Consider the following 26,621-nt stretch of genomic DNA (forward strand, 5'->3'; position numbering starts at 1 on the left):
TAAATATAAATTTCTTTTCCCCCCCCCTCCGCCTTAATCGTTATCTGCTGATAATGTACGCGAACGCCTGTAGAGTACACGTTCTTATTTTCTGAAATAGTTACGTTATCAATATTTTAGGAATCGGTCGCCGATCAAAGAAGGAAGAAGACTGCACAATCTGCAATACGTCAATTATGCGATTAAGACCAAGAGTGATATCTCTTAAAAATTGAAATCTTTATTTGAGGATATAAAATCTTATTTTCAACTATTCGTGAGAACAACTCATTCGTACGACTTGCCGCTAAGGATTAAAGATTTCTTAAGAATTTTAAGTGAATGTCACTCTAGGATATCAATATACATGAAATTTTTTAATAATCTATGTATGGGATAATATTGTAAAAATTCTAAACATTCTCGTAAGCGAAAAGAAAGCAACCTTTCGACAGGTCGAGTCAGAATCTTTCACACACAAGAAAAAAAAAATACAGACTGAAAAAAAGAAAATTATTTTATATGTTTATAGCAGAGAAGATAAAATCGGATTTTTTTTTAAATGTGGAGCGTAATTAAAAGAATTAAAATCCAAGCCTTTCCAAGTGGAAGGATATTTTTCGCCGCCTTCGTTTACACACGTTTACTATCTCAGATAGAAATACAAATACTTGAGCGCAGCATCGCTCGCATTACTCGCCGTCACTTGCAACGCAAGTTGGGCTGGTGTACATAAGTACATATACATATATAAAGATGCAACATGCGTATATGCATACGTATATTCATAGTAATAATGGTAACAATAACAATGACATAATTAATTAGTAATTTCAATCAATGTAATAATTAATATTGATATTATTATTATTATAATCGTTACAATTGTCTACATTGTCCGAAAGGATCGTTACTTTCAGACTTTTTTGAGGTATCGTCGAACTGCGCGACGCGTCGTTCCGCGAGTCTTAATATAATAATATACATATACATATAAATAAATATATATATATATATATGTATAAAATATGAAAAAATGAAAGGAAGAGAAACAGATATCTCTTATGCTATTATATTAGAGATTTCCGCTTTCGACGCGCACATAATTTTTTTTTTTTTCTTTTTTTTGCGACCAAAGCGAACAGATAAATTTCGATATGAGTTATCGAAGACAAATATGCTTCAGGGTTAAAGGATTATTAATAAAATTGGAGCTCGAAATCTGAATCCTTTGACTTGTAAGAGCATTTTTATAACAAGACGAAATCAGAGAGGTTGCACGAAACAAAGTTTTTAGGATTATATTTTACGATTATAATAAGGAATTTGCACAAACCGCAAAAAGTGATGATAAAAATAGATAACAAGTCACGTTAAAGTTATACTGACAACTCCGTTTCTTAATCATTGTTCGTCGATAATTGTACCACCGAGCTGTACCTCAAATTATTAATGCACGCACTGCGGCCGTTCAATTCGTTGGGTACGGCAGGTAGGCAGGTAGATAAAATATACGCATTGAAAAATGTCTAATAAAAGAAAAATAAAAAATCTAATGCAAAAAACGACAGACTTGATTCAGGTTCAGGATACACGTGATACACGGGAAACACACGCAATTATAACGTTTAACAAACGTGTCGCAAGTCCCCCGTCCATCGTTACATATCATATATCTTTCAAGCACGAATTACACATAATCGCTAATCGATTATTCTCACGAAGATCATATGCCTAAATTCCACATATGAAATAAAAAAAGAAAGGAAATAAAATAAGGTAGAAAAAACGTGACCAGTTTCTCGAGTACAATTCATTCCAAGTTGAGGTCGCATTTAACTCGATTTAACTTGAAGATCGTCGATGAATGCGATCTTTTCGAACTTGAAGCCCAACATATGCTTAAAAAGGCGAATGAATGAATGAATGAATGAATGTACGAATGAGTGAATAAACGGTAATGACGATAGCGATATACAGCAAAATTTTTCAACATATACGCTTCACTTTTTCCCATAAATTTCATTATAGATCTCGAGACTCGATTACATCTCTCGTACGAAGATATGTACGTCTACACGGAATAGAAAAGGGTGTTAGCGAAAACAAGTAATCGGACAAAGAGACCTACATATCGAAAATAAAAGATAACTTGACCGACGAGCTTCTTTGATCCTCGCGCAATGAGTTTATATTACTTAAAAATGAGTCAGGGAGAATGCGCGTTTACACATTCTTTTTTTTTTTCCTTTTCTTTTTCCCCTTTTCCCTTTACATAATCTTGGATACGTGTATCATTTCTATGAACACGAGCAAGAACTAAATCTACAAGAAGTGTCGTATTAATGTAATTGCAAGAAAACTTGTATGCCTAGTGGTTAATCCTCGAGACCTATTATTCGTGCACAAGGGAGTTATATGCAAGTACAATGATCTCATCGCGTTGATGATCACGTCAAATCTAACGAAAAAGAAACACAACGGCGAGATACATTGTCGAACACATTAAAGCTCGATATTCCTCGAAATATATCATTTTTTTTTTCTTTTTTTCTTTTCTTTTTTGCAAAGCGATGCCAATTACGCGTCGATCGGCATTACGAGGGATCATTACGCTTGGGAGAAACGTCGAGAGTGAGATTATGATACGAGAGCCGAGAAAAATAGAAAATGAGCAACTGCTGCGGAATGTGAGAAATCTGGAGACTATACTTACATATATATAATACGTAATAATTTACACTTGCAATCGCTAATTTGTAATGAACTTTACAGGGCGAATAGCAATTGATAGGACAAACAAAAACTAAAGGAGAGAAGAAAAGAAAATGAAAGAAAAATCAACCACTCATTTGATTTTTTTTCTGATATGAATACAAACACATGCACCCATTTATAATCAATATAGTGCAATAAAATTTATACTTTATTATATACGATCGCAATTTGGACTCGTATGAGCTTTAATATGTTGCAGATAACTTTCGGTAAGTAATCTGATGATGCGAGCATCGCAGAACACGTCCTTCTCCGCGCGATTGAAAATCTCTTCAATATGAATTAACTATTAAACATGCGAATAACAATATTAACAGTGCGTTGCGTGCGCGCGCGGACGTGTGCTTTTTCGAGCTTTCGATCGCTGTGGAAAGATATCTAAAAATGAGAATTATATGTATGTATGTATGTATGTATGTATGTATATATGTATGTATGTATATATCGACATCTTATTGTTAGTCACTCGATGTTACGTTATATCAATGTGCACATGTCACACGCACACACGTACACGTATGCATGCAATGGGTGCGTGCACGCATGAATACTCACCGTCAAGAATGACGTTCGTGGTGTTGCGACGGCGGCTAGCGTACGTGATCTTGGAGTGGAGTGCGTCGAATCTCACACGAAGCACGCGCGTAGATGTGTTGCGGAGCACCGGTTACAGAGGACTGAGAGGGAACGCGGCCTCCTACACCTCCCCGCGCTCGACGGTCGAGAGAGGGGGAAGTCACGTACGCCAGCCGCCGTCACCGCAGCAAATACCATATCTGCTTTTCACATTTACACATAACGTAACATGATCTATGCTATACATATGTGTGTGTATATGTATATATATATATATATATATATATATATATATATATATATATATATACATATACACACACACACATACCTAACACTTTGAATCTATTAAATTAAACGCATATGTCAAATGTCATGTTATCGTGTTAAAAAATAAAAAAAAAAAAAAAAGATTATGCCGATCGTCGTAGTCTATAACTGGAATTTTCGATTGATTAATGCACGAAGGTAGAGAATAAATCGCCTCTGCTTTTCTATTTACTCTCGGCGATAACGATGGCGATGGTAACAATAAGAATAATTATGTAGCAATAGCAGTAATAGGAGTAGTAGTAGTAGTAAGAGTAGTTGTAGTAGTAGTAATAGAGTTATGGTAACAGTAGTAATAGTAATAATAGTAAGTTGCAGTAATAGTTTTAGCAATAATAGTAGTTGTCTTTAACATTAATGATAATCGTGTAATAACAATAATAAATCAATGAATTTTTTTTTTATACAACAACGACACGTAGAAGCGACAAATTAGAGTAGTAGAAATAACTATTCCTTGATCTCGCAATTTTATGTTTAAGTTTATATATTCATATTTCTATATATTTATATATCATATTATATATGCGTGCGTGCGTGCGTGTAACTCGTACACACATTGTGTGCGCACACACCCACACACACATACACACACACTTGCGCGCGCGCACGCACGCATGCACGCACGCACGCACGCACATTCTTATCTGTATTTTTATATTAATATATATACGCGTAAAATATAGTGCGCGCACGTGCGACCATACGAACGTAGTAAGAAGGTTCCTCTACTGTTTAGAAAAGTTCAACCATCATATTTAATATGCATGCCAAACGACATGCGATAATTGATACTTTCTTAATTTAAATAGAACATATATATAAATATAATATAGAAACGAGAAAGAAAACTAATATGATACTAGAACGTGAAAGCTTCAAGACGCCGAGGAAAATAAAAAGAAAATCTTGGCAAATACAGCGTTGAAACATTCACTTTAACGTGTCTAATAATGAATAACTGAAAATGATGAAATAATGACGTTTTCAATTAATTAATTAAATAACGATTCAGCAAATTCGTAGCTTTTGTGTACACACACGCGCTTACACTCATAGCCACACATAATGTGTGTGTATATGTGTGTGTCTGTGTAGTAATTTTTCTCTTATATAAATATATGTATAAATATATTTATATAACAGAATGGAAAAGTGTTTCTTTATTTTTTCTGACTCCTCACAAATGAAGAAATCTTATGTTTCCACACATTCGTCTAAATTATCTTATTAGTTAATTAGTACGCGTAATTGTAATAGTAATAGAGAATGTATGAATGTATAGAAAGATTCGTCATATTAATGAAGTAAATTCGACAAAAGACATTTGGTTTCGTGATTAGTTTAGATAGGAATCCATTCAATTTCTAATTTTGCAGTCAAATCCATTCGTCATGTACGGCGATTTGTTACTGTAACGTTACACCATATTTTTTTTATTCTCCAAGGAGTTTAATGAATATGTTATATTAATAATGCAGAGAGATGAAGAGAGCAAGGGAGAAGAAAGAAAAAGACAGAGAAAGAGAAAGAGAGAAATGATAGAAGCAAATATATCTTTCTTACTATTTTCTTAAAATTTTACTCTCTCTCTCTCTCTTTCTTTTCTTTTTGTGTGTGTGTTTGTGTGTGTCTTTCATGTGTAAAAAAAGTGATTTCTGTTGTTTTCTCATCAACCACGTGATTATCTATATAATTATAACAATGCGGATTGATTACCAAATAAAAATAGAAGACTTGGACTAAAAAGGTAGAATAGGAAAGACATAGATACGTGTTGTGTGTGTGTTTTTTCGTTTACTATGTATATGAATGCCATAGCACCTGTCATTAAAAATAACCGGATGTGCAAATACGCCAGTCTCGTCAAAGTGCCTAACGATAATGAGATATACCGTTAAAGATGATTTATTTGCCTGTAGGACAATCACGTGCATTATGGGCGAGGAATAGAAAAGGGCAGAGGAAACGAAAAAAAGGAGGAATATTTTTTCCGCAGCGAGATGCAATCTACTGTACATCGGCGAGTTCGTTGACTCTTAAATTTATCGTCATAATAATACTCGCTATTCGGAAGGAACATTACGAAAGATTTAACATCGCGTACTAGTTGCTCGTGACGGCATGGTCGTGTACTCGAATCGCGTAACTAATCGCGATAGAAATAATATAATAAAAGCTTATATATTCATACTTATGCTATGTTAAATACGAAGCTCAAAGTACTTTCTTGCACGTCACTAAGTAAAAATGCAATTTCCCGAAAGAGATATCAAATTGATTGATACGCGGCGGTAATTTTTTTCTTATATCGCATTATATCTCCTTTCTCGTTTCGTTACAATATCGGATCTACGTCGCGATTGTGAATTTCATCAAACGCTGCGATGGACACGGTATGGCGTTGAAGAAATCGAGTGTAGAAAGCGTCAACGTATGCGCCACGCGAACTTAATTATTGAGAACCCTAACTTCGTTAAGTCTTATCGTACATTAATGAAACAAGTAAAAACAAAGATATCTTTTGCGCGCAGATATTCGATCGCATCTCGCCACGAATTCGCGCTGAGATATTCTCACTCCTTCGTCCGCATTGCGTTCCTATAGCACGTGTCCAGATGTAACTCGTAGTAGACTCGGTACTCTAATTGGAACGAAAATAGACGAGATGCGGGACGAGAGCGGAAGAGTTGAAAGAATCACATGGAGAAATATCAATGCAATGTCGCCGTGAATACGGCAGGCGGCTCGGTTCTTCCCTCCACTTGTTCACCCGCAATTTTCCATCATCATTCTACCCTATGGCCCTTTTCCCCTGCGCCGTCTCCCTTCCCTCCCCGCTCCTCTCCTCTTCTCTTATCTCCTCTCTCTCTCTTCTGCGTCAATATACTTGGATACTCGGTCTCTTTCTCTTATCGTTCCATCTCGACCGCCGCTGACCCCGTCGATGCCCAGCATCGATCCGAGTCGACCCTATCGTCGTCACTCGCTCGACTTCCTCTTCCTGCTTCTCTGCTTCCCGTCCCTCCGTCTTTCTGTCTTTTCGCCCCGGTCATCTTCAACTATTCCTATTTTCTTCGTCGTTGAATAATCCTTCCTCTCACTCCAAATAACATCGTTACATTTTATTTATTAACGTTTTCTCAATATTCGATGATACTTGACTCGATGACGGTTCGCCATCCGCTTTTTATCTTTGATACCTTAAGCGACGCTCGAATTCATTCCACGAGTCCTGCAATTGTCAGTGCAAGTTTGATCGCGGATCTCATTAACGCTTCACAATGACTCGATGTCGTAATCTTATTCAGAGGCTTTTGCTCGCACGAGATCCCGGGATCGAGGACATTAGAATCTTATTTTAAAGGACTAGAAAAGCGTGTCCTTGTGAGATGCCGGCGCCATGGAATCATCGATTGGAGATATTTTAAGCGCACCGTGCATCACAAAAATTACCCTCGTTTTCACCCTCTACCCTTCCTCAACTCTCTTTCTTCCTTTGCACATACATGCACACGCACGCACGCACGCACGCATTCTCTCTCTATCGCGACCGCGTTCGTTAAGCATCGACAGAATGGACAGAATGGACAGAATGATCTGACGATGTGTCGTGCCCTTCGTACTCTTCAAAGAAACGATCGAGCTCGATTCTTAGCTCTCTTTCCGCGCTAAATTCCCTCGTGGAGTAAGTACGCTGAACCAATTCCACGCTAGAGCGAGTAACTACATGCCAGCGACTGCGCCATATCCTGTGGGTGAATTTTGTCGCGTTTAATTAATAATATTTAAATGTACTTGTATTCGTGTCGCTCGCCGTCTCGAACGTTGCGTTACGTCGTTGTGTGCTCTCGTTCTTCTCGCAGCTCCATCTTCATGTACGTGTTTGATGTGTACGTGTATGTTTCACCAAGATGCCCGGGTACTCCCTGGGGTTGTGCTCCGGTTGATTCGTAACATTAGTCAATTGATTCGCGTTCCGTCGGAGAGGATAACGAGCGTTCACCGAAAGCGGCAGCAGGGCAGTCCTCTTGGCTGATTTATTTATGATTGAAGGAGAACGGGGATGGTCCCGTCACTGCGCTTCGATGAAAATGTACGTTCTGCCACTTGTTGTCCCTCTTGTGCCATACGCGGCTTTCCTCGCTCTGCTGGGTATGCGCTACGCCTTGTCTGCCAATCAAACCGAGAATAGTTTACGCGCAATCCGAATAAAATATTATCTAACTACCTTTTACGAGTAATTATAAGTAAGAAAACTATTCCACTGTTTGAATCTTTTTCATCACGTTAAATAATCTTTTTGTCTTTGTAATATTTACTCACTTGTCCATGTACTGCGTCAGCCTAACATACGCGATACAAGCAGCATCCTCGCCGAGCAGATGGACGTGAGGATTCAGGATCGTCGTGTTGACAGCCTTGCAGTTTTTCCCCAGAACTGCTTCGAGTATCGACGAGAAACAAAGTGAAAAGTTACTCGAGTACTGTGATTAATAATACGAGCACTGTTACTAACAATAAGTGATAATTTCTATAAAATTTAGCGCTGTATTAATTGCGTGCTGCAAAAACACCCAGCTTATATTAAAATATGCAAATGACAGGTGAGAGGCACCGAGTTAACGATGATATAAACAAGTTGTAATTACCATTATCGAAGTAAAATTTGTGAAACTCCATTCCCTCGACTAAATTACCTAGAGCCTCTGGCTCGAATGCGGTCAGATGTGGATCACAGATTTTCCTGGCAACACAAAAGCAAGTTTAGTAAAACAATATTTCTTTTAACGGTATAACGTATATCTCAAATCCCTCCCGCTTAATTTTATTTTATCCAAGTGTTCTTCAAATAATGAGAAATTAATTTATTCATATGTTCCGGTCTGCGAAAAAATTCATAAGTACAATCTAAATCTATTAAACAATAATCACGAAAAGAATTTTCCCTTTAGTAGTAAAAAAACGTATCGTTACTCACGTGTATGCCTCGAAATCTCCGGTGTTGATGCTCTCGATCAACTGCTCGGTCATCTTGATGATTTCTTGTCGGCGCGCTGGAATCGTCAAGAGATCAGTAAGTGAATCGGTTCATGCTGAGACGACCAGCACGCCCGTAGGGCCTGCCGACACATTTTTACAGCACAAACACAGTCGCATGCACTTAATATCTCTTTTGTCAATTTTCCTAAAGTCCTACATCATTACGGCTCCCCTCCCTCCCATCCCGATTGTGCACAGAAACGACGAGCCACCCTCGCAAGTCATTAGTTTTCCCTTTCGCGAATCTAATTCGTGGTTTGACTCCTCGAGAAACAAAGGAAATTTTACTGTACTTCCTATTCAAGACGATAAGATAAAAAAATGTTAAATCAATTTTTAGCCGCCGATTGGACAGAGTTACTCGTCACCTCACGTGGCGAACCTCCTGATTTTTCCAACGAAATAACGCGTCTCTAAATTATCGTCTTCCTTACGAATAAGCAACGGATAAACGGCCGTCGGCCACTTCCGTCTGGCGGAACGCAATTTCGTTATCAATTGCATGTCAGCCAGAGTGCAACTCAATTAATTTCTTGCAAAAATTAATGTATTGTAAATTCGTGTATAAAATCAAGATAACGTGTATAGCCATCGAGTCACTTAGCTGTAACTAACGTTTCAAATATTCCGTTTGATGTGATTTAATAATTGCCACAGTGGCAGTTCGTCGTTGTCACTTACGTCACAGGCGAGCAATTGCGTCCAAGAGAATTGTGATCATTCCTTAAGTGCCACTCTTCAAATCGAAGCAAATCACGGTCGAAGACTTGGAAAGCGTTCGAAGATCAAACGAGATAGCGCGCGCTATTATTCGCCTTTTTTTTTTTTTTTTTTTTTTAATTATTAGTTTGTATTTCGTGTATATGTATGTGTATGCATCGTATTAAGATTAGACCGATTAATCTTCCAATTCATTTTCGACTTGTTTCGAGATAGACAATTCCTTGCCAAATTACATGCAAACAAAGTAAACGCGATCGCGTTAGAATAATAGTACAACAGGTGTCACAAAGATACATTATATCGTAATAAAAGCAGATAAAAAAAAATATTACTTCAGCGATAAATTGCTGGTTTTCGTTAATGATTTCTACCACCATCGCACAACCGCCAGTTTTTCTACGCACAGCGCCTGCAATTATCCCCTTTCTCTGTCTAATTAAATTTTACAGCATTCTGTATGTTCTATTAATTAAATAAAAAGCTAAAGATCGCGATCTCCGAACGATCTGTTTTATATTTATCGTCGTATTAAGTATCGCGCACTCTGCTTAATATATATCATGTGATAATAATTATTTATGTGCTTTGCGTGGGTATATCGCAAACATTTGATATTCGATAAGCATAATTATGCGACTTTGGTCAACAAAAAATATTATAAATAATCAGTAATTTCTATAAAATATGCAAAATTACACACAGCCTCTCGTACACGCACACACGCATACAGATTGTATCAATATACGGTCGTATTTAATTATATCGCAAGTTATGTGCGACATTATAAACGAAATCACTAACTCTTCTAAATAGAAAGAAGAAAACATATTGCATCAAAGTTGAATTCAAGCATTTAACAAGAATTTATATCAAAATAATTTATTTCTGTTAATTATTACTCAAATACAAAAAAAGGGAATCAAGTTCAGTCTTAATTTATCGTTTAGCAATATGCTTTCTTCGGTAAACGATGAATCTGACGAGTTCGAAGAAAGTACGAGTACTTGTTTCGATTCGTTAATTCCACTTTGATTTTCTTTAGCCGATTTGTCGCTTAAGAGCGACGTGATTTCGCACTTTACCTGAGCACTGGGAATTGGTTGAGAGCTGGCTGCAGGTCTTGATAGGACACACGATTCTTATGTCTACAAGCATATATATATATATATCCTTTTCGTATTAAAAATCGGGCAAGATGGACATAATTTTCAATGCAATATTCAAGCTCCTCGAACACGAACAAACACGAAAAGGATTAAGCTTTATTGACGCCAAGCCGTTTAACATTCTAAAATGCTTCTACAAATAACGTGTAAAAAATTCTCGTCTAATTAAATGTATTATATTATATTTAATTAAATTTATCGATACAATGTGGTACTGTAATATACGTGTTAACGGCAAATAATAGGCACTGTAATCGCAAAATGTTTACGAAAGTTTAGCCCTCACGGAATACAGCTAGCGTAAAACATCTTTAGATCGTTCTTTATTTCATACAAGTAAAAGGTTATTAGCTTAATCCTCACGTATATCGTCTAAGAAAGGATTAACCGTCTCCCCTTCAAAGTTCTTCTCATCCATTTTCTCATTTTTCCTGAACGAGTTGCGGTTTCCGTAGTTCGATTACGTTTACCATAATACATTAATTAATTATCGCTTAGATATCACTGCTGATCGATATTATAGCATTATTAACATGTCGTAGCATATACATAGCGCATGTGTAAATGCTATACGCATCAACAAATGTGGTCACGCTTTCCATATTTGTTCCTTTTCATTTAATTATTTTTCAATTTAATAATGTAACACGACACACGACTTTGAATGGATCCTCCTGCCCCTTCTATTATTTGCTAATTTGCTATAATGCAAACGCGTGCATAATGCAAATTGTGCGTGTGTGTAAGAGATAACTTCATATGCACCGAAATTGAATTAATAAAAAAGATAAAAAAAAAAAAAAAGAAGTGGAACTTTGTCCAGAAATGACTGCCTTTCAAACTCATCGGCTAACTAATTAGCTAACTACAGAAAACGTGAATATCATATATTTTAATTTTTACGTTTTCTAAAAAATTATTATCGCACTAAACGTAAAAAAAAAAAAAGGTGAGTTTCCTAAAGCCAACTGTATCTAATTAATTAAGAAACAATATTAATTGCTGTTACATTTTTCTCTTCTTCTATTTTTAATTCACTAATGTTAAAAGCTTATAATCGTCAAAGTGTTTCCTCCTAGGATTTAACTTCGACTATTGCCTTTTGTTCTTCGTTATTAAAAGTTGCTCGTTGGGTGGCTATTGAAGTTTAAGGAAAGACGAAACGGCCCACGCGAGTTTTACAGTAAACCGCAGGATGTGGGGCTCCAACACGATAGTTGTTGCGTGCTCCTCTCCCTCGCGTTTACCCCAAGCTTATGGGTGTCGACGGTTCTCTTACCGTCTTCGGGATCTTCGTCGAGGACGTAGCCAATCTCGGACGAGTGCCGGCTGTGATCGCTCATCCGTCGTGCCTTCCGTTCTGCATATTATTTTGCGGGGTAGGTGCGCATGCAGGCGCATACAAGCCGCGCGATCATGGCGATACGTGATACACGTGCAGCATGCAGAAACACACAGATATACAAACAGAAACAAAACTGGTAACACAATGCTAATCGCGTAATAATCTCGCGGGAGAGAAGTGCCGATAGCTCGAAGCTGCTCCGAGTACAATCATATTTCGATCAAGCGAACCCCGACATATTTTGCAATAATTCCTCAAGTTTAAGACTTCAAAGTAATATTTTAACTAAAGACACACGTTTCAAAATTCAATCCTTTGAATAAATAAATCGAACGCAACGCCAGATCAATTCAATTTTTTTTTTTTTTTTTTTTTTTTAATTTTATTTGATTGTCACGCGCAGAGAATATCCGCTTTTGTTTTAATCTCATGGGATTTGATATAATCTCCAATGCTACTTCCGAAAAATTCGTTCTTTATAACGTATGATATTCGAAAATAACGAATGTGCGCTTTTGTCCGCTTGCAAATGTATTTGAAACGAGCACGTTATTTAAGTATCATTGTGATAATCGCGTTAATGTCAATTGTCTGCTGTGCTTCGCGCAGGCGGCTGTTAATCGACATAATGCCGGCCAAGGTGACGTCCAGTCCGATAATAACCCAGAAGACGAAGTTTCTACGTCGGATTAAATCGAGCTTACGAGGTATCGGCTCAACGGCAATCGAGATCAGTCGCAATTGCGAGTTAAGAGGATAGAGGGTGGAGAACATAGATCTATGAACGTTGAGACTAGTTCGGAAAATCTTTCCGAGAGCCCCGTGGACTGCACATTTTACATACGGGGTGTTCTCGATCAAATTGAAATAATTTTGAAGATAAATAAGAATTTCAGAGTAGGACAGTTTCATAGCATTTTGCATTTTAGGTGTTCGTAGCCGAGATACGAACGTTTAAAAATCGGCTACAAGCGCCCTGAACTGAAAAATGATATGGGATTTTTCTTACTTATTTCCGAAAGTCCTATCTCCAATAATTATTTCCATTTTATCGCAGACATCCCGTAAAACCCCGTTAAACATTTAAATACATCTAGCGATCCATTATCGAAGTGAAAAACAAGCGCGACTGTAATTTTCGTTTGCAATTTTTTAATTGAAATCTTTCAACTTATAGCACGATAGTTGATTCACTTTGAAAGTGCTTTTAGACAGATTAATAGAAAAATATTTAAGTATACGTTTGACAAAAATAACTCTCGACTGCACTACGGTTTTACTTATCAGTTAATAGCTTCTCGCTTATATCAATCGCGTCAAATGTATTTACTTTTTCGTTACGTTATAACAGCAGTCGCAAATTGAGCTCGACGCCCATAACAGGCCGATAGACGTAATTAATTGCCCCAGTACTTTTGCATATACACTTTACGGATTTATTTCGCATTTATTCGCGAGCACAGAGAAAACTATAGAGCAAGCTGTAATCGAATACGTTCTCATCAATCACGAGGAACGTTAATAACGGCGATTATTTATAGACAGCGCGAATAAACCTGCGGCTTTCGAATAATGCGTCTGTCTAGCCATCTCGCAAACAACCAGCGCGATATATCGTGTTCCTTATCAAGCGCAATTGCTTTAAATACAACCATTTATAACAATTGTGCGGCGTGTTGTTCGGAACGCTCACGTACATGTAAAGTTTATTCTTCGTAAGCTAACAAACTTTGAACTAATAGAATCTCAAACGAAATGTATATACATCCGATGAAAATAAATAAAATAATCGAATAAGTGGCATGTATTCAGTAAATTGTATGTGTAAGATCGTTTCCACCCTCTAGGAAGATAGAGAAGAGTCTCGAGATGAAACGGAACGTGCCAGATTATCGTGCTACAGACCGGTGGATGAGGAATCCTGGCGTCGCGACGGTGTCGGGTCGTTGCTGCCATTCGCCTGGTGGCTGATACTGGCCGGCGAGGATGGCGATGCCCCGATTTGGCTGTTCTGACTGATGTTGCTGCTACCGCTGTTGCTACCGCATCCTGCGCTGCCAGCTAGTCATGCAATCAACCAACCAAACACGAGCTAGTGTCAACGTCAAAAAAGCTTTTGCACGTTGCGTCATGTCGCGTCTTGTCTATGATTCATACAATGCCAGAGTAATGAAATGTAATTAATAAAATAAATATCTGTTTGATAAGAGTTCACGTACTACGTCTCTTTTACTCATGTGACCACGTTGTTCATAAAATTCACCGAGGGTTGAAAATCTATTTCATTTTTAATTTTTGGCTTAATGCTAAGTTAATATTATTTGACTATCTGTTCGACGAGAGAAGATTAAACTTAAAAAAAAAAAAAAAAATTATCGAGAAAAATCACGAATTACAAACGAGTTGGTCAATAAATTCGATTGTTAGACTATCGTTTACGCAATTAAATATGTCGAGGAGAGATCAGAGAACGACGTGAAAAGGAACGACATTAAAAAGAAAAGTGAGCTTTTCTTCCGTTTCCATCGTGCTTCTTATGGAAGGATTATTGGTTGAAAATCTTATTTAAAGTCTAAAAAAGAATTCATTAAATGTATGTGTGTGTGTGTTGTAAAATATATGATAAATGCAAAAAAGAATTTGGATGACTGTCAGGTAATAGAGGGTGTGAGAAAGCGTGGACGTCAAAAGAAAAGTAGTGCAAGAGAAGCGAGGAACGAATCTCGCCAAAGTATACATATATTATGTAATTAAGAAAAGAGAAATATTATTTAATTATAGTAAGGTTCAAATCATGCTGCGGCTCTATAAAGCAGAAACAGCTAGACCGATTTCTGCCTTATCCTCGTTTTATCAGGGATTAATGCTACGTGTCTAGTTTGTACATGTATATACATGTTTCTATATGTGCTCTCTACGAAGAATCTCGATAAAGCGTGAAAGCAGAAATGAGCCATCCGGATTAAGTAACCTTACCGATTTGTCGATTAAACCACCGTTAGTTGCATTTTAGTATCTCCTTCCTGAGTATGTGCCTAATCTTATCCTGCGACACGAGTAGAGAAAAAGAAAAAAAAAGGAGAAGAAATTGAGAGAAGGAAAGAAAGGAGAAGAGAAAGAGAGAGAAAGAAAGAAAGAGGGAAAGAGAGAGAGAGAGAGAGAGAGAGAGATTTGTTCTGCAAAGAACAAATTCGCAAAATCCTTCTTTTCCTTTCCGCGAAAAACAAAATAATTTCATAATTAAAAAAAATTGCAAAACTCGAGCGAGCCGCAATAACACACATTTTACTTGTTCATTTATAATTAACATTCATATCAAGCGTTAATACTTGCAAAACATTTCAAATAAATATATATATTCCAAGAATAACGACAAATATTTAATACTTTTAATAAAAGCACCCCTGCGATTCCACGTTTATATTTTTCTCTACCAAATCGCATTCGTAGTATTAATCTAACATAATCGCAATTGTAATAAAAATTGAATAAAATCGAGGTTTTCGTGGATCAACGAATAAAAAATTATTTAACAGCGAGTAATTATTTTTCGATTATACTTTTCTCTTAAGATTAATTTAACTGGCTTAAACTTTAATTTCTATAAAATAAATTAAAAACCTATATAAGCAGGGTAATATCTAGATCGAGAACAGACACTTTGTTCTCAAATGTATAATTAAAAAGAAAAAAAAAAAACATTAGACCAAAATATTCGGTCGTCAAAAATGATGATGTTGAAAAACTCTTCAAAATTATAAGATCGCGAATCAGAAAAAAGATGAAAAATTCAAACGACACGGTGCGCAAAAAATTTCACCACCGAAATGAAATCCTGAATTTACCTTGGGCCCCTTGAAGAAGAACCGCGGCAATTCCGAGTGGGTTGCCCGTACTCTGAATCTGGGCCTGGGTCTGGATCTGAGTCTGGTTCGGGACCTGTTTGTTCACCATAGTTGTGGCCGCGCTGACCGCCTTGGAGAACGCGGACATAGTCGCGGGGCTGCTCGGGGGTGTACCTTCGGACCAGCCAAGAACTTTTGTTTCGAAAGGGAGATTTTTTTAAGTTTTTTTTCTTTTTTTAATTTCAAGAGGAGCACCAATTGACAACAACACGGGATGAAAAGTGGTCACAACGGTCACAAAGCGCAAAAGACCAGAAGCAAAAACTCCGAGGCGATTGTTCGCGCAAAGCAATCTACCACTTTTGGCCTTTATTTGAAGAGAAAGTACTGAAGAAAAGTACAGAGCTCAAACTTCGAGCAACAATTAATCGATTGATTCTTATGGAAGGCATATTCGATACATTACGAAGTCGCGAGGCCACATCTCGCTAATTCACTCGGGTCATATAACATTATTATTATTCATTCAGTCAATTTACGTTAATTGGAGCTGGGTTAACGAGCAACATCAACCTGACAAATATCACGTCAAACATACATTAAAATTAATTTTTTTAGAGAGAAGAAATATTCTTTCAAAGTTAGACAGAAGCACAGAATTGGTGAAATGTGAAAATTTCAATGTTAGCAGAAAGATTAGTGAAGAAAATTCGTCCAGAGAGTAAAAGAAGAACATTTATGTTGTTAAACAGTCGGGAATAATGTGTCTTACCACCTAAAAGAAAAAAAAAGAAAAAAAAATGCGAGAAAAAAGACAACGGTGTCAATTATTACGTATAGAAATGACTTTGTACAGAAGGAACGAGAATATTATGCCGTGTTAATTTTCGTTCGTGCGTCTTAGACAAGGTTTATTCTTGAAATAGAATTTTAGAAGAGAGAACATCCATACATACATAATCACGACCCGACTGTAGAGCTTAATAGCAACGAAAGTTTGTTTTACACATCGACGTAGAATAAGCAAGAGTGAATAACACGCGCAAAGCACGCGTTTGATAATGTCTAGTATTTATAAATTGTTCGAGATTGACACAACGACATACGTGTAACGAATTTACAGCGATATGCGAACTAACGATCTTAATTAATGGAGAACCGATAGCTCCAGAGACTCACCATAACTCTCTGGGTGCTTAGATGAACTGGGTACGGTATTAGCCGACATCGCGATAATATTCCGAAAAGTGTCTTCACTAAATCACACGCGGAGAGCCTACGTTGTCATCAAATAACGACACGATACTAAATGCACAGAAAAGAAAAGACAATCTCTCGTTTTTAGACGGAAGGCGAAAGTAATTTTTTTCACGTAACGCCAGATGATATTTGAGAAGATAATCGATACCGCCGAGTTTCAAATCGGAAAGCCAGCTTTTGTTAAATGCAACTCAATTCACTCGCGAGGTAAGTCAAATGTACGACGTCTTGAACCGCTGCCGATCTATTTTCAAGTAATGCCAAGCGGCCAGGTATTTTTGTTGACAGGACGTCTGAAACGCGCGTGATGCGGTCTGAGCACCGATTGCTTTCCATTCAAAACGCCACGTAGGCACGACGAAAGAAAGAAAAATTCTGTCATTTTTTTTTTGTATACGTCGTCAACAGGGGGGGAGAAAAAAAATTAAAAATGTAAAAGTTTCTTTTAAATGTGAGTTACGGAGTAGTGGAGTAAATTAGTAGCAAGTTACAATTCAATTAAACGCAAACGTCTACATACAGTAATTCAAGGGCTATGTCACTCTGACATAATGCATTTTGTCAACTCGACGAGCAGTTTGATTAATATCATTCACAATGATTCATCGGATAGTATAATTAGCTGCACTCGTTAGGAGATGCAGTTTCGCTGTCGTAAAGCATATCGAGAGAGGGCTCAGGAGGATCCTCAACTTGGATTACGGGATTAATTTTCGATTAATTCGAAAGAAACCTATGTTACGCATAAGAGAAAAAGAAAGAGGTAAAATTATCCGTAATGTCAGTGAACGAGACGGAAGGAGAGACAGTAAATCCGCCATACATTTTCGCAGAAGCGGCAACAGAAAGGGTGCAAAGCTCGAGCACGAAACTGGCCATAGAGCCTCTCGTGAAATTGACCTTCTCCCAACCGTAATAATATCCTTCAATCATATTTCAGCACCAATATTTTACACGTCACTATGGATATTGAATCAAGATTAACGCGTCGTATGTACAGCGATCGATTTCTTAAAAAAAAAAAGCATTGAAATCTAAAATTAATTATTCTTGCAAACATAAAAAAATTAGTGACTTAAATGATCTCTAAAATAATTATAGTATACCGAAGAATTGATAACTTACATCTTTTACAGTAATTTCATGGTACGCTTTAGAATATTTACAACGATGTAATGTATTCTTTCCTTAATTTTTAATGAAGTAGCTGTACAAAAATCAAATGCAACTTGAATATTTCCCGTTTGTTTAATTACTTTAATTAAAAAATTGAAAGCGCGGGTGGGAGAGGTCTGTACAATTGCGCGACGTTTGTAAGTTTATGTGTAATACATAAAAATAGGTAAATAAATATAAGTATATATACACGTCAGTCGTATACATACATGTATATATATATATTCATATGCGTATATATATATACACCCACGCACACACATATGTATATACACATAATATGTAAAATAAAAGACATTGAGAAACATGAAAAAGTTCCTCAGTCTCGAGAGTTGGCTTTACCTTCGGGTTCTTTGGCAATGACCGTGCTGCTCCGGTCGACGCCTCCCTTCTTATCCTCTGTTCAACATACACATATACATCACGTATACGAATATACACAAAACAGTATTTATATCATTACATAACGCTTAAAATATTTATACGAGATATAAATAAAGCCATGTCGCATAACGAGAAGCTAGGCTTTTTTCTTCCTTTTCTCTGACTTATTTCATATATGGCATATATATAAATCAATAAATATTACTACTTCCTTATCAAAAGAATATATTACAAAATATATGGCAGAAAAGTGAAGTCCGAAAAAAAAACAGCAAATTGCTTATAAAAGTAATTTCATTGTTATTTTTACAAAAGTAAATCCCTTAATTTTTTTTTCTTTATGAATTTATTATAATTAAAAGTGACAAGAAATTTAAGAATATCGTATGTAAAAAAAATATTAAGAATATATTTCATAATCGTTATTATGAATTATATTAATAAAATTTCCCTTGCATGTTAAGTACAGGAGATCACTTTGCGCCGAGTATTAATTACGCAAATTAATAGTAATGTTTCTTTTAAAGAGAATCATTAAACCGCGAAAATATCTAGAGCCAATTTTTTCAACTGCTTGATAATTTTATTAATAAGGTGAGCACGCGTCTGCCTTTATTTTTTTTTTTTCCTTAACAAATAAAGACAGATAACATATCACCTGTTAAGTAAAGTTAGCAAGAACTTGGAACAATCAACCCTTAAAATTGTCACGAGTGTGACGTAATTAAATAACAAATAGGGCATAACGAAATATAGAGTATCGTTTATGACTGACGACAATGTAACGATTCATATATTTGTTCTTCCTTTTTGATTTATTTAAGTGAAAGTATGAAGACGTGCGGTGCTGTTATCATCGGAACTATAAGAGAAGATTATCAGACTAAAAAAGAATGTACAATCGATCGATACCGGAACAATGCCGGAAAGTGCACTTTACAGGAAAAATGTGCATATGCCGATGAAAACACATATCGATCGTATATTGAATGATAGGGAAGTTAAAAAAAAAAGAAATTGTAATGCGTGCAGATCGAACAAATCGTACGGTTCTAATATTTAAATTGAAATATTTGATAAAAAATTAAAATCAAAATTAATTAATTAATTAATATTCACACAAAATTAAAACATTGAAAACTTTAAATATTACCGTATGTGTATGGTCAAAAAAAACTTTACGTTTGTAAAATATTTTTAAAAAAATATTTCAAATATTTGCGTTTAATGTGATTATTTTAATGCAAGCTAGCACTAAAAAAATAAAAAAATAAAAAAGAGAAGAGACACAAAATTAACGTCATACTGTTTAAAAATGTAAAAATAACAACTTAAAATTCATAAAATCGTATACGAAATAACACGCTGCATTTAATTTTATTTAAAAAAAAGGGTACTAAGAAAAATGTTATATGATTATTTTCAACATATGTCGTTAAATCGTAATTCCCTTTTTACCTTCCTCGCGTTACTTTTTTTTAATATAAAAAATTTGAGACTCTGCAAAAAGCCGTACGATGACGAGCGAGCATGCGATAGACGGGAAACATGCGAGAAATTGAATTGACACAGAAAAGAGAAGCAAAGGACAGAAATATATAAAATCAATTGTTAGTTCGGTTATTACATGAGCGAGAGGTAAATGGCGAACAGTTGGTATCAGTCGGCAGATTCAAGCGGACAAATCGAGGGTGATAGAGAATAAGGCAAAGAGAAAATACAGGGATAGTGAGACAAGCGTCAGAAAGAAAAGAAGACGCAAGTACAAAGAGCTGGTGTTCATAAATCCATAACACTGGGCTAAACATCGAAAGAGTGAAGATTTGTGATAACAGACAGCGATATTGCAAGATTGTATAGTGATGTGTGTTTGTGCGCGGGTGTACACACGTGCGTATACGTACATATATATATGTGACTCCAAATTTTTACGACGGAGTAATATTGGCCTAAATATGTATTACGATGCAAGGTGTTCGAAGGTGAAGAGATCATTCAAGTACATCGATCGCGGGTACAATTGAGTCTCTTCGACGGCTCACGGTGGAAGAGCCGAACAGAGAGATAAGTATAATAAAATAAAAATCAAACGGAATTACGAACATGTTTGTCGCCAGATCTTATGAAATTGACTTTATCGTAAATTAAAAAAAAAAAATAAAATAAAATAATAACCATGTCTCTCACGCCGCAAATTATTGAAATGGAGAAATATTCAAGCGTGCTCAATGACATCTGAATACATTCGTTTTATCGAAGTGATACGGTTTCTTTAATTAAGACCGCATTGATATCCAAACAATAAAGATTAATTAGTTATTTTTATTTTCTTTTTACTGACAACAAATAATTCGTCAAATTCACGTCCTATCGCTCTAGTTTACACGATAAAACCAAGATATTAAATCAAAATCAATTAATCAAGAAGACGCAATACGAAAATTGAAACTTGGCAGCAGAAAAGAAGAAGTATAAGTACCGATGAGGCGTGTATGTATGTGCTTATGTGGGTACGTGCGCATATGTGTGCAACATAAAGAAACACAAATATGCCAGATAAAATCTAAACGTGCGAAACTAATAATCGTGACATGTTGCCCAAAAAGCTAAAAAAATTATTTCCTAATCAATTTCCATTGCACCACTAATGTATTCAGCCTATTGAAGTATATAATGAATATTGAAAACGCTAGAAATATTAAAAAATAAAAAAAAAATGCAAAGAAAGATATAAATATTAAATCTGTATATACATATAAATGTATATATGTATGTTATTCAGATAATTCAGAAGAGAAGATGCTGCTTCTGAATGAAACCACTCGTTGCCGATTCGTTATTCGTCTTTAACTCATAATTGTAATTGCTAGAGCAATTTTTTTCAGACAGTCCGAGATGCGAGTCGGGAACGAGCGTGTTTCGTTCGGTGATCAAAGCGTAATTTTGAATCGCAAAAATAAAAAAAGGAAAAAGAATATACCGAAAAATGAAGAATTCTTTCTCTGCTAATTGTGGCTCTAATTGTAAGAGATAAAAGGCGAATATGCTGGAAAAGAAAAATGCAAGCAAAAGCAGCGTGGAGCCGTGGAGCGAATTTCGTGGTCACCGACTATTTTTTTTTTCTTTTTGTTATTAAAAAGAAATAAAATATGTGAATAAAAGTAAGAGAACTTGTATATATAGATAAACATCGAGATTGATATTATATGAGAAAAGTATTAGACGTGATAATACCGAATGACAACATATTATACAATAAACTTACGTTGTAAGAAATTATAATCCTTTCGGCTAATCTAAATCTTAAACAATTTCTCTATACGTAAAATTACCATTCACATTATGTTAATGATAATAATAAAGCTATTTTTAACAATTGTCGTTCACCGAGGCTAGACACGCGTTCTAAAATATTACTATTACTACTTATCAATATTAATCTTGGAAGGCTATTTCTCTCAAATGATCTTATTGTTTCTCTAGAATTACGTTTTTCCAAGCGTTTAAAAAATAAAGAAAGATCAACTAGAGATCGACGCGAAAGGAATGTTGCGATAAAAATAGATTTAGCCGTTCAAGATTAATTTGCCGCAGCTATTGTTCGTCTACTCGAGATATGTATATGTTCTACAAATTAATTTCTCTTCAATGTGCTACATGTACGGTCAGAGAATATATAAGTGAGACAGAGAAACACGTTAAAATTTATAATACTAACGTCTATCGAATTGCATAATTGTCGCGTATTGCTTTGTACTAGATACCGTACCGCAAGAAAGCGTAGACTAATTATAATTGAGCTGTTTAATTTAAAATTACGTTAAAAAACGGTCGCTTGTGCGATAATTGCTAAAAAAAAAAAAAAGATGCATTGCGTCAATAGGGAAACTCATGATGGTGGTTGCAGATAGTGGTAGATACTTTACTTCGCGACATGTACCTACAAATAAATTGATTCATGTTGCGCACGTGTACATCTCGCCAGTGAATTATTCCTGGCGGGAAGAAAGTGTAGGCGAGAAAAAAGAATAATACGCGACGTAACAAAAGCGCGCGAGGCTGAGCGCGTGAGTGGCACGAAATCAATCAGCTCTTGCCTTGACATGTGTAAATGCGAAAAATCAGGATCTGCCATAAACCAGAGCAACTTGCGCGATGTTCTCTCATAAAAAAAAAAATTTCTATCGTTTTTTTCCCCTTTTTCTTGGACGAGTGGCATAATATTCATTGCAGCTGCTTGAATGTTCCGATGTGGTATAAATATATCTAGTATCCGTCCAGCCGCTGTCCAGCGCGGGCCATGTAGCAAAACAATTATTCCTGGCTAATAACGTGCTAGAAAAGTTAGATATCTAAACTGATCTAAACGTTTTTCGCCGCGTGTCAGTCTACCGCGAATATTGATCTATGTCAATGCGCGCTCGACTGCCAAAGACGTCGGACCCGCCGGCTAGACAGTTTTGCTAGACAGCCACGAGATAAACCACAAATTGGCTAGCTAATTATTAGGTAACGGTGGGAATCAATTTCTACTCGGGATTATCTTTCTCGTCGAGTAAACGATAAATATTTTAAGTTAGAGAAAGGCGATAGCGAGTTTAGCTAATAATTCTTTAAGTTCTCATCGTCACCCTTGTTATACAGATCCTCGAAATATTCATTATTTTGTATTTTAAGTGAAAACAGCGTACGAGATTACCAGACGATACGCGCCACGTTTCAAGTATAAAAATAATTGAAGATTAATTAATTATTCCACGTGGTTATGTTGTAATATAGTGTATTACAATTCTATACATTAGAGGGATGATTCTCGTCGTTCGTTCGTCGTCGGAACGCGACTTGACAAGAAGAATATACTATAGAAATATATTATACGTACACGTATTACACGTGATAAGAGCGAGCTTGAACTTTTTGTCTCTCGACTGTCAGCTGCCGACTGTCAGCTATCAGCTGGTAACGTCCGGTAACTCGTGTTTTAAAATGACGTGTAATTAAATGAATGCAGCCGCAATGATGAGACATTTCCGCGGTCAAATGGCATGATTAGCGAGTGTCTCGAAGAAAATTGCGCTCGATCTATGGTGTTTGTAATCTAATCATTTACGGTGCATTCTTTTCTTTGCTGTCACAATACGCGTGCGTATTCATTCACGTCATCATACGTCTACGTGTGTGTTATGGATTTGTGAGCACCGGCTACTTTGACGAGGAGGGGCACAAAACAACAGTGTTATCGCTTCTCACGCAGCTGTTAAATGTATATTTAGTAGTAGTGCTTCGCCTTTATGGCGTCTCTATTTGTGGAAGACATTCACAGACACGGAGCCATTTAATTTGCGTCAACATGTATGCACGTGTGTTCGAATGAAAGCAGATGGAAAAACAGATGGCACCGATTCACTCGCGTATCAGTTTATTTTGGCGAATTTACTTTCGATGTTGTCAGCCGCGTGTGTAAAAAAAAAAAAAAAAAAAAAAACGCAAAGTCCCGCGAATTTATGCGTATTTATGCTTACGAAAAATTGCACAGTGCAGTCAAAAATTGCATTTGCTAAATGTGTGTAATGTGTGTGCGCGTATATGTGAATAAATAACGTGTAATAAATGTCGAGTGAGATTCGGCAAATCAGACGTTGAGCCTGATATCCGCGTATCAGTGTCCCAAAATAATTTATGCCTCTTTACAAACGTATGTGACAACACTATATCGATTAGTCAATTGTTTCAAGTGAGAACTATATCCCTGCGACGGTAAACGAGGGAATAAGTTTTCTCGTGTCGAGTAGAATATTTGACATTTTGAGAGCAAACATTAATGTTATTGTTCTTTCGATTATCTGGCTAATTATACATGACGTGAGATACCAGATGAAATGCAGATGCATGCATGGGATTCATTTAAATTGTACTTTCGCTCATTACGTGCAAAACGCAAAATCTATTCCAAATATTATTGTAATCGTTATCTAACAGCTTAACAACGGATAATCATTTATTCTCTTTGTTTCGAAGCCACGGGCAACTGAAAGCAATTACGTACGTAATGTATATCAAATTGTTTTTAAAATATACAATTTTCAAGTTAAAATGTATAATACGCTTGAAACTCGATTTTCTGCACGCTTGTACACACGGCAATCGTCGATCGCACCTGAATTATTATACGTATCGCGAATTATATGTATATTCGCGAACAGAGAAAATAATAACCGTGAGATGCTCCGTTTTTCGTACGCGTGTATGTATCGTAAGTATCAGAATAAAGTGTCAGAATAGAGAAAGGGAGAGAGAGAGAGATAGAAAGAGATAGGGAAAAAGACGACCTCCACATATGACGAAGAAACTGCGAGAGACATCGACTGCCAGAGTTAGAAACTTGATATGAAGTTTCATGAGAAAATAAATTCGAATGTGACAGGACACGGAACAAGATAGACTCTATACCTATGTTAAACGGAACGCAAGAGTACGTAATACACATTTAAATATCAAATTTAAATGCACTTGTTTGTTTGCGTTAGTGTGCGGGCGTGTGGAATGCACATTTATGTTTCGCTACTAAATACGAGTATAAACTTTAAAGTTCAGAAGCGTAGATACTGACAGTGTCAATCGTACCGTGTTAGGGTGATACTTTTATAAAGTCAAGAAAAGCAATACAGCAAGGCAATCGTAACGTGATCGATGCAGATCTAATTAATATACTCCGATTAAAATATAATTGATACAGAGTTTCCTCGCGAAAGATACGCGCGCACGCGTTTAGAAATTGATTTCTGCAAAAAGAAAAAAAGAGTCAGTTGTGTAAAATTTTATTTATTTAATTTGTTACCGACTGCCTTGCTTTTCGCTTGTATGTCGCAAGGTATTTTCGATGAACTTTGAAAAATGTACACGTGCGATCGAACGCGGACAGACGGAAAACAAATAAAACAAAGAGATCGATCGACAAGTGTACAGTCAAAAGTTTCTACAAAAGGCAGAAAGAAATATCAAGGCGAGATCAATTTTTCTACGAAAGAAGGGACAAACTTGAGATTCTGCAACCGAGAGTCGGACAGTATAAAAGTATACATACGCTAAACAAAGGAGAAAAAAAAAAAAGAGAGAGAGAAAAAAAAAAGATTTAAAACGCAAACTTAATTGATTACAGGCTTGCTAATAAAATTACTGATTCAATGCAAACACCTGGTAATAAAAAGAATTAGAAAATTATATTTTCTCTCGCAATTTTTACCTTTGCACATATACGATCGGCTACAATTTCACATATCTATTTCTTTTGCTTCGAATAAAAAATGTGTTTAAACGAAATTCATCGAGATTTCCATTCGCGAATCCTTCGGGCAATGTAACTTTTGCGTGAGTGTACTGATAGTTGGAACACACAGTGTACGCAGAATGAAAAGAAAGTGGGCAGAGCCAGAGGATATTTAACTACTTGGGACGAGTTATCGTCCAACGAATGATCGACTTGCATGTGAGAACGAGACAAGTATCTCTAATGATGGATCAATACGCGCGTGCATTTTATATGTTTAAATGCGCAGTGAGAACATTCGTGTAAGTTAAACTCCCGCAGTAATTGCGATAAACGTGGCACAGTATTGACAATGCGTGGTGTCACACTGAAACGTAAATGCTAAATAGATAAACGATAAAATTAATTGGATCGAATCCTTTTACAATGTCTCAGTTACATAAGAGATAGAATATAGTCTTTTACGAACTTTCATACGGATGCCTGAATTCGAATCAGTTTCCAAACGGTTAAACGCAAGAATTAGAGTAGCAATCACTAGCTAGTAGACATCAGCCGGTGAAATTTAATTAAATTCTATCTGAATTGAATATAAATAAAGTAATGTATTAATTTAGACGAAATGTAACTTAACTGTATTTTTTTTTAAACACAAGCATTTAATTTTGACGGAAAATCTTCATTGTCAAGTAATATTATGAAATTTAAGAATAATGATTTTAAAAAAAATCTTTTATATTACGCAGTGT

The 26,621-nt window shown here is 36.1% G+C and overlaps 1 protein-coding gene across 17 annotated transcripts in view; it reads right to left on the bottom strand.

Annotated features, from left to right (window-relative positions):
- Window positions 1-607: 607 nt before the first annotated feature.
- The window catches only part of Camkii (Calcium/calmodulin-dependent protein kinase II), a 61,201-nt gene continuing 35,187 nt past the window's right edge, over window positions 608-26,621 (bottom strand). For 4 of the 17 annotated variants that reach the window (XM_070667346.1, XM_070667350.1, XM_070667348.1 and 1 more), the window contains 6 exons: window positions 13,846-14,001; window positions 11,875-11,955; window positions 8,645-8,720; window positions 8,316-8,410; window positions 7,990-8,107; window positions 608-7,836 (listed from right to left, as the gene is read on the bottom strand). In XM_070667346.1, the coding sequence (XP_070523447.1) occupies window positions 7,704-7,836; window positions 7,990-8,107; window positions 8,316-8,410; window positions 8,645-8,720; window positions 11,875-11,955; window positions 13,846-14,001 (659 nt within the window). In that variant the 3' untranslated portion in view covers window positions 608-7,703. Of the gene's footprint in view, window positions 7,837-7,989; window positions 8,108-8,315; window positions 8,411-8,644; window positions 8,721-10,511; window positions 10,575-11,874; window positions 11,956-13,845; window positions 14,002-15,785; window positions 15,960-18,563; window positions 18,621-26,621 lie in introns of all 17 variants that reach the window. The other 13 variants (XM_070667340.1, XM_070667342.1, XM_070667353.1 and 10 more) reach the window with 9 other exon arrangements.

This window comes from Cardiocondyla obscurior, linkage group LG16 (genome assembly GCF_019399895.1).
Source record: "Cardiocondyla obscurior isolate alpha-2009 linkage group LG16, Cobs3.1, whole genome shotgun sequence".
NCBI classification, from domain to species: Eukaryota; Metazoa; Arthropoda; class Insecta; order Hymenoptera; family Formicidae; genus Cardiocondyla; species Cardiocondyla obscurior.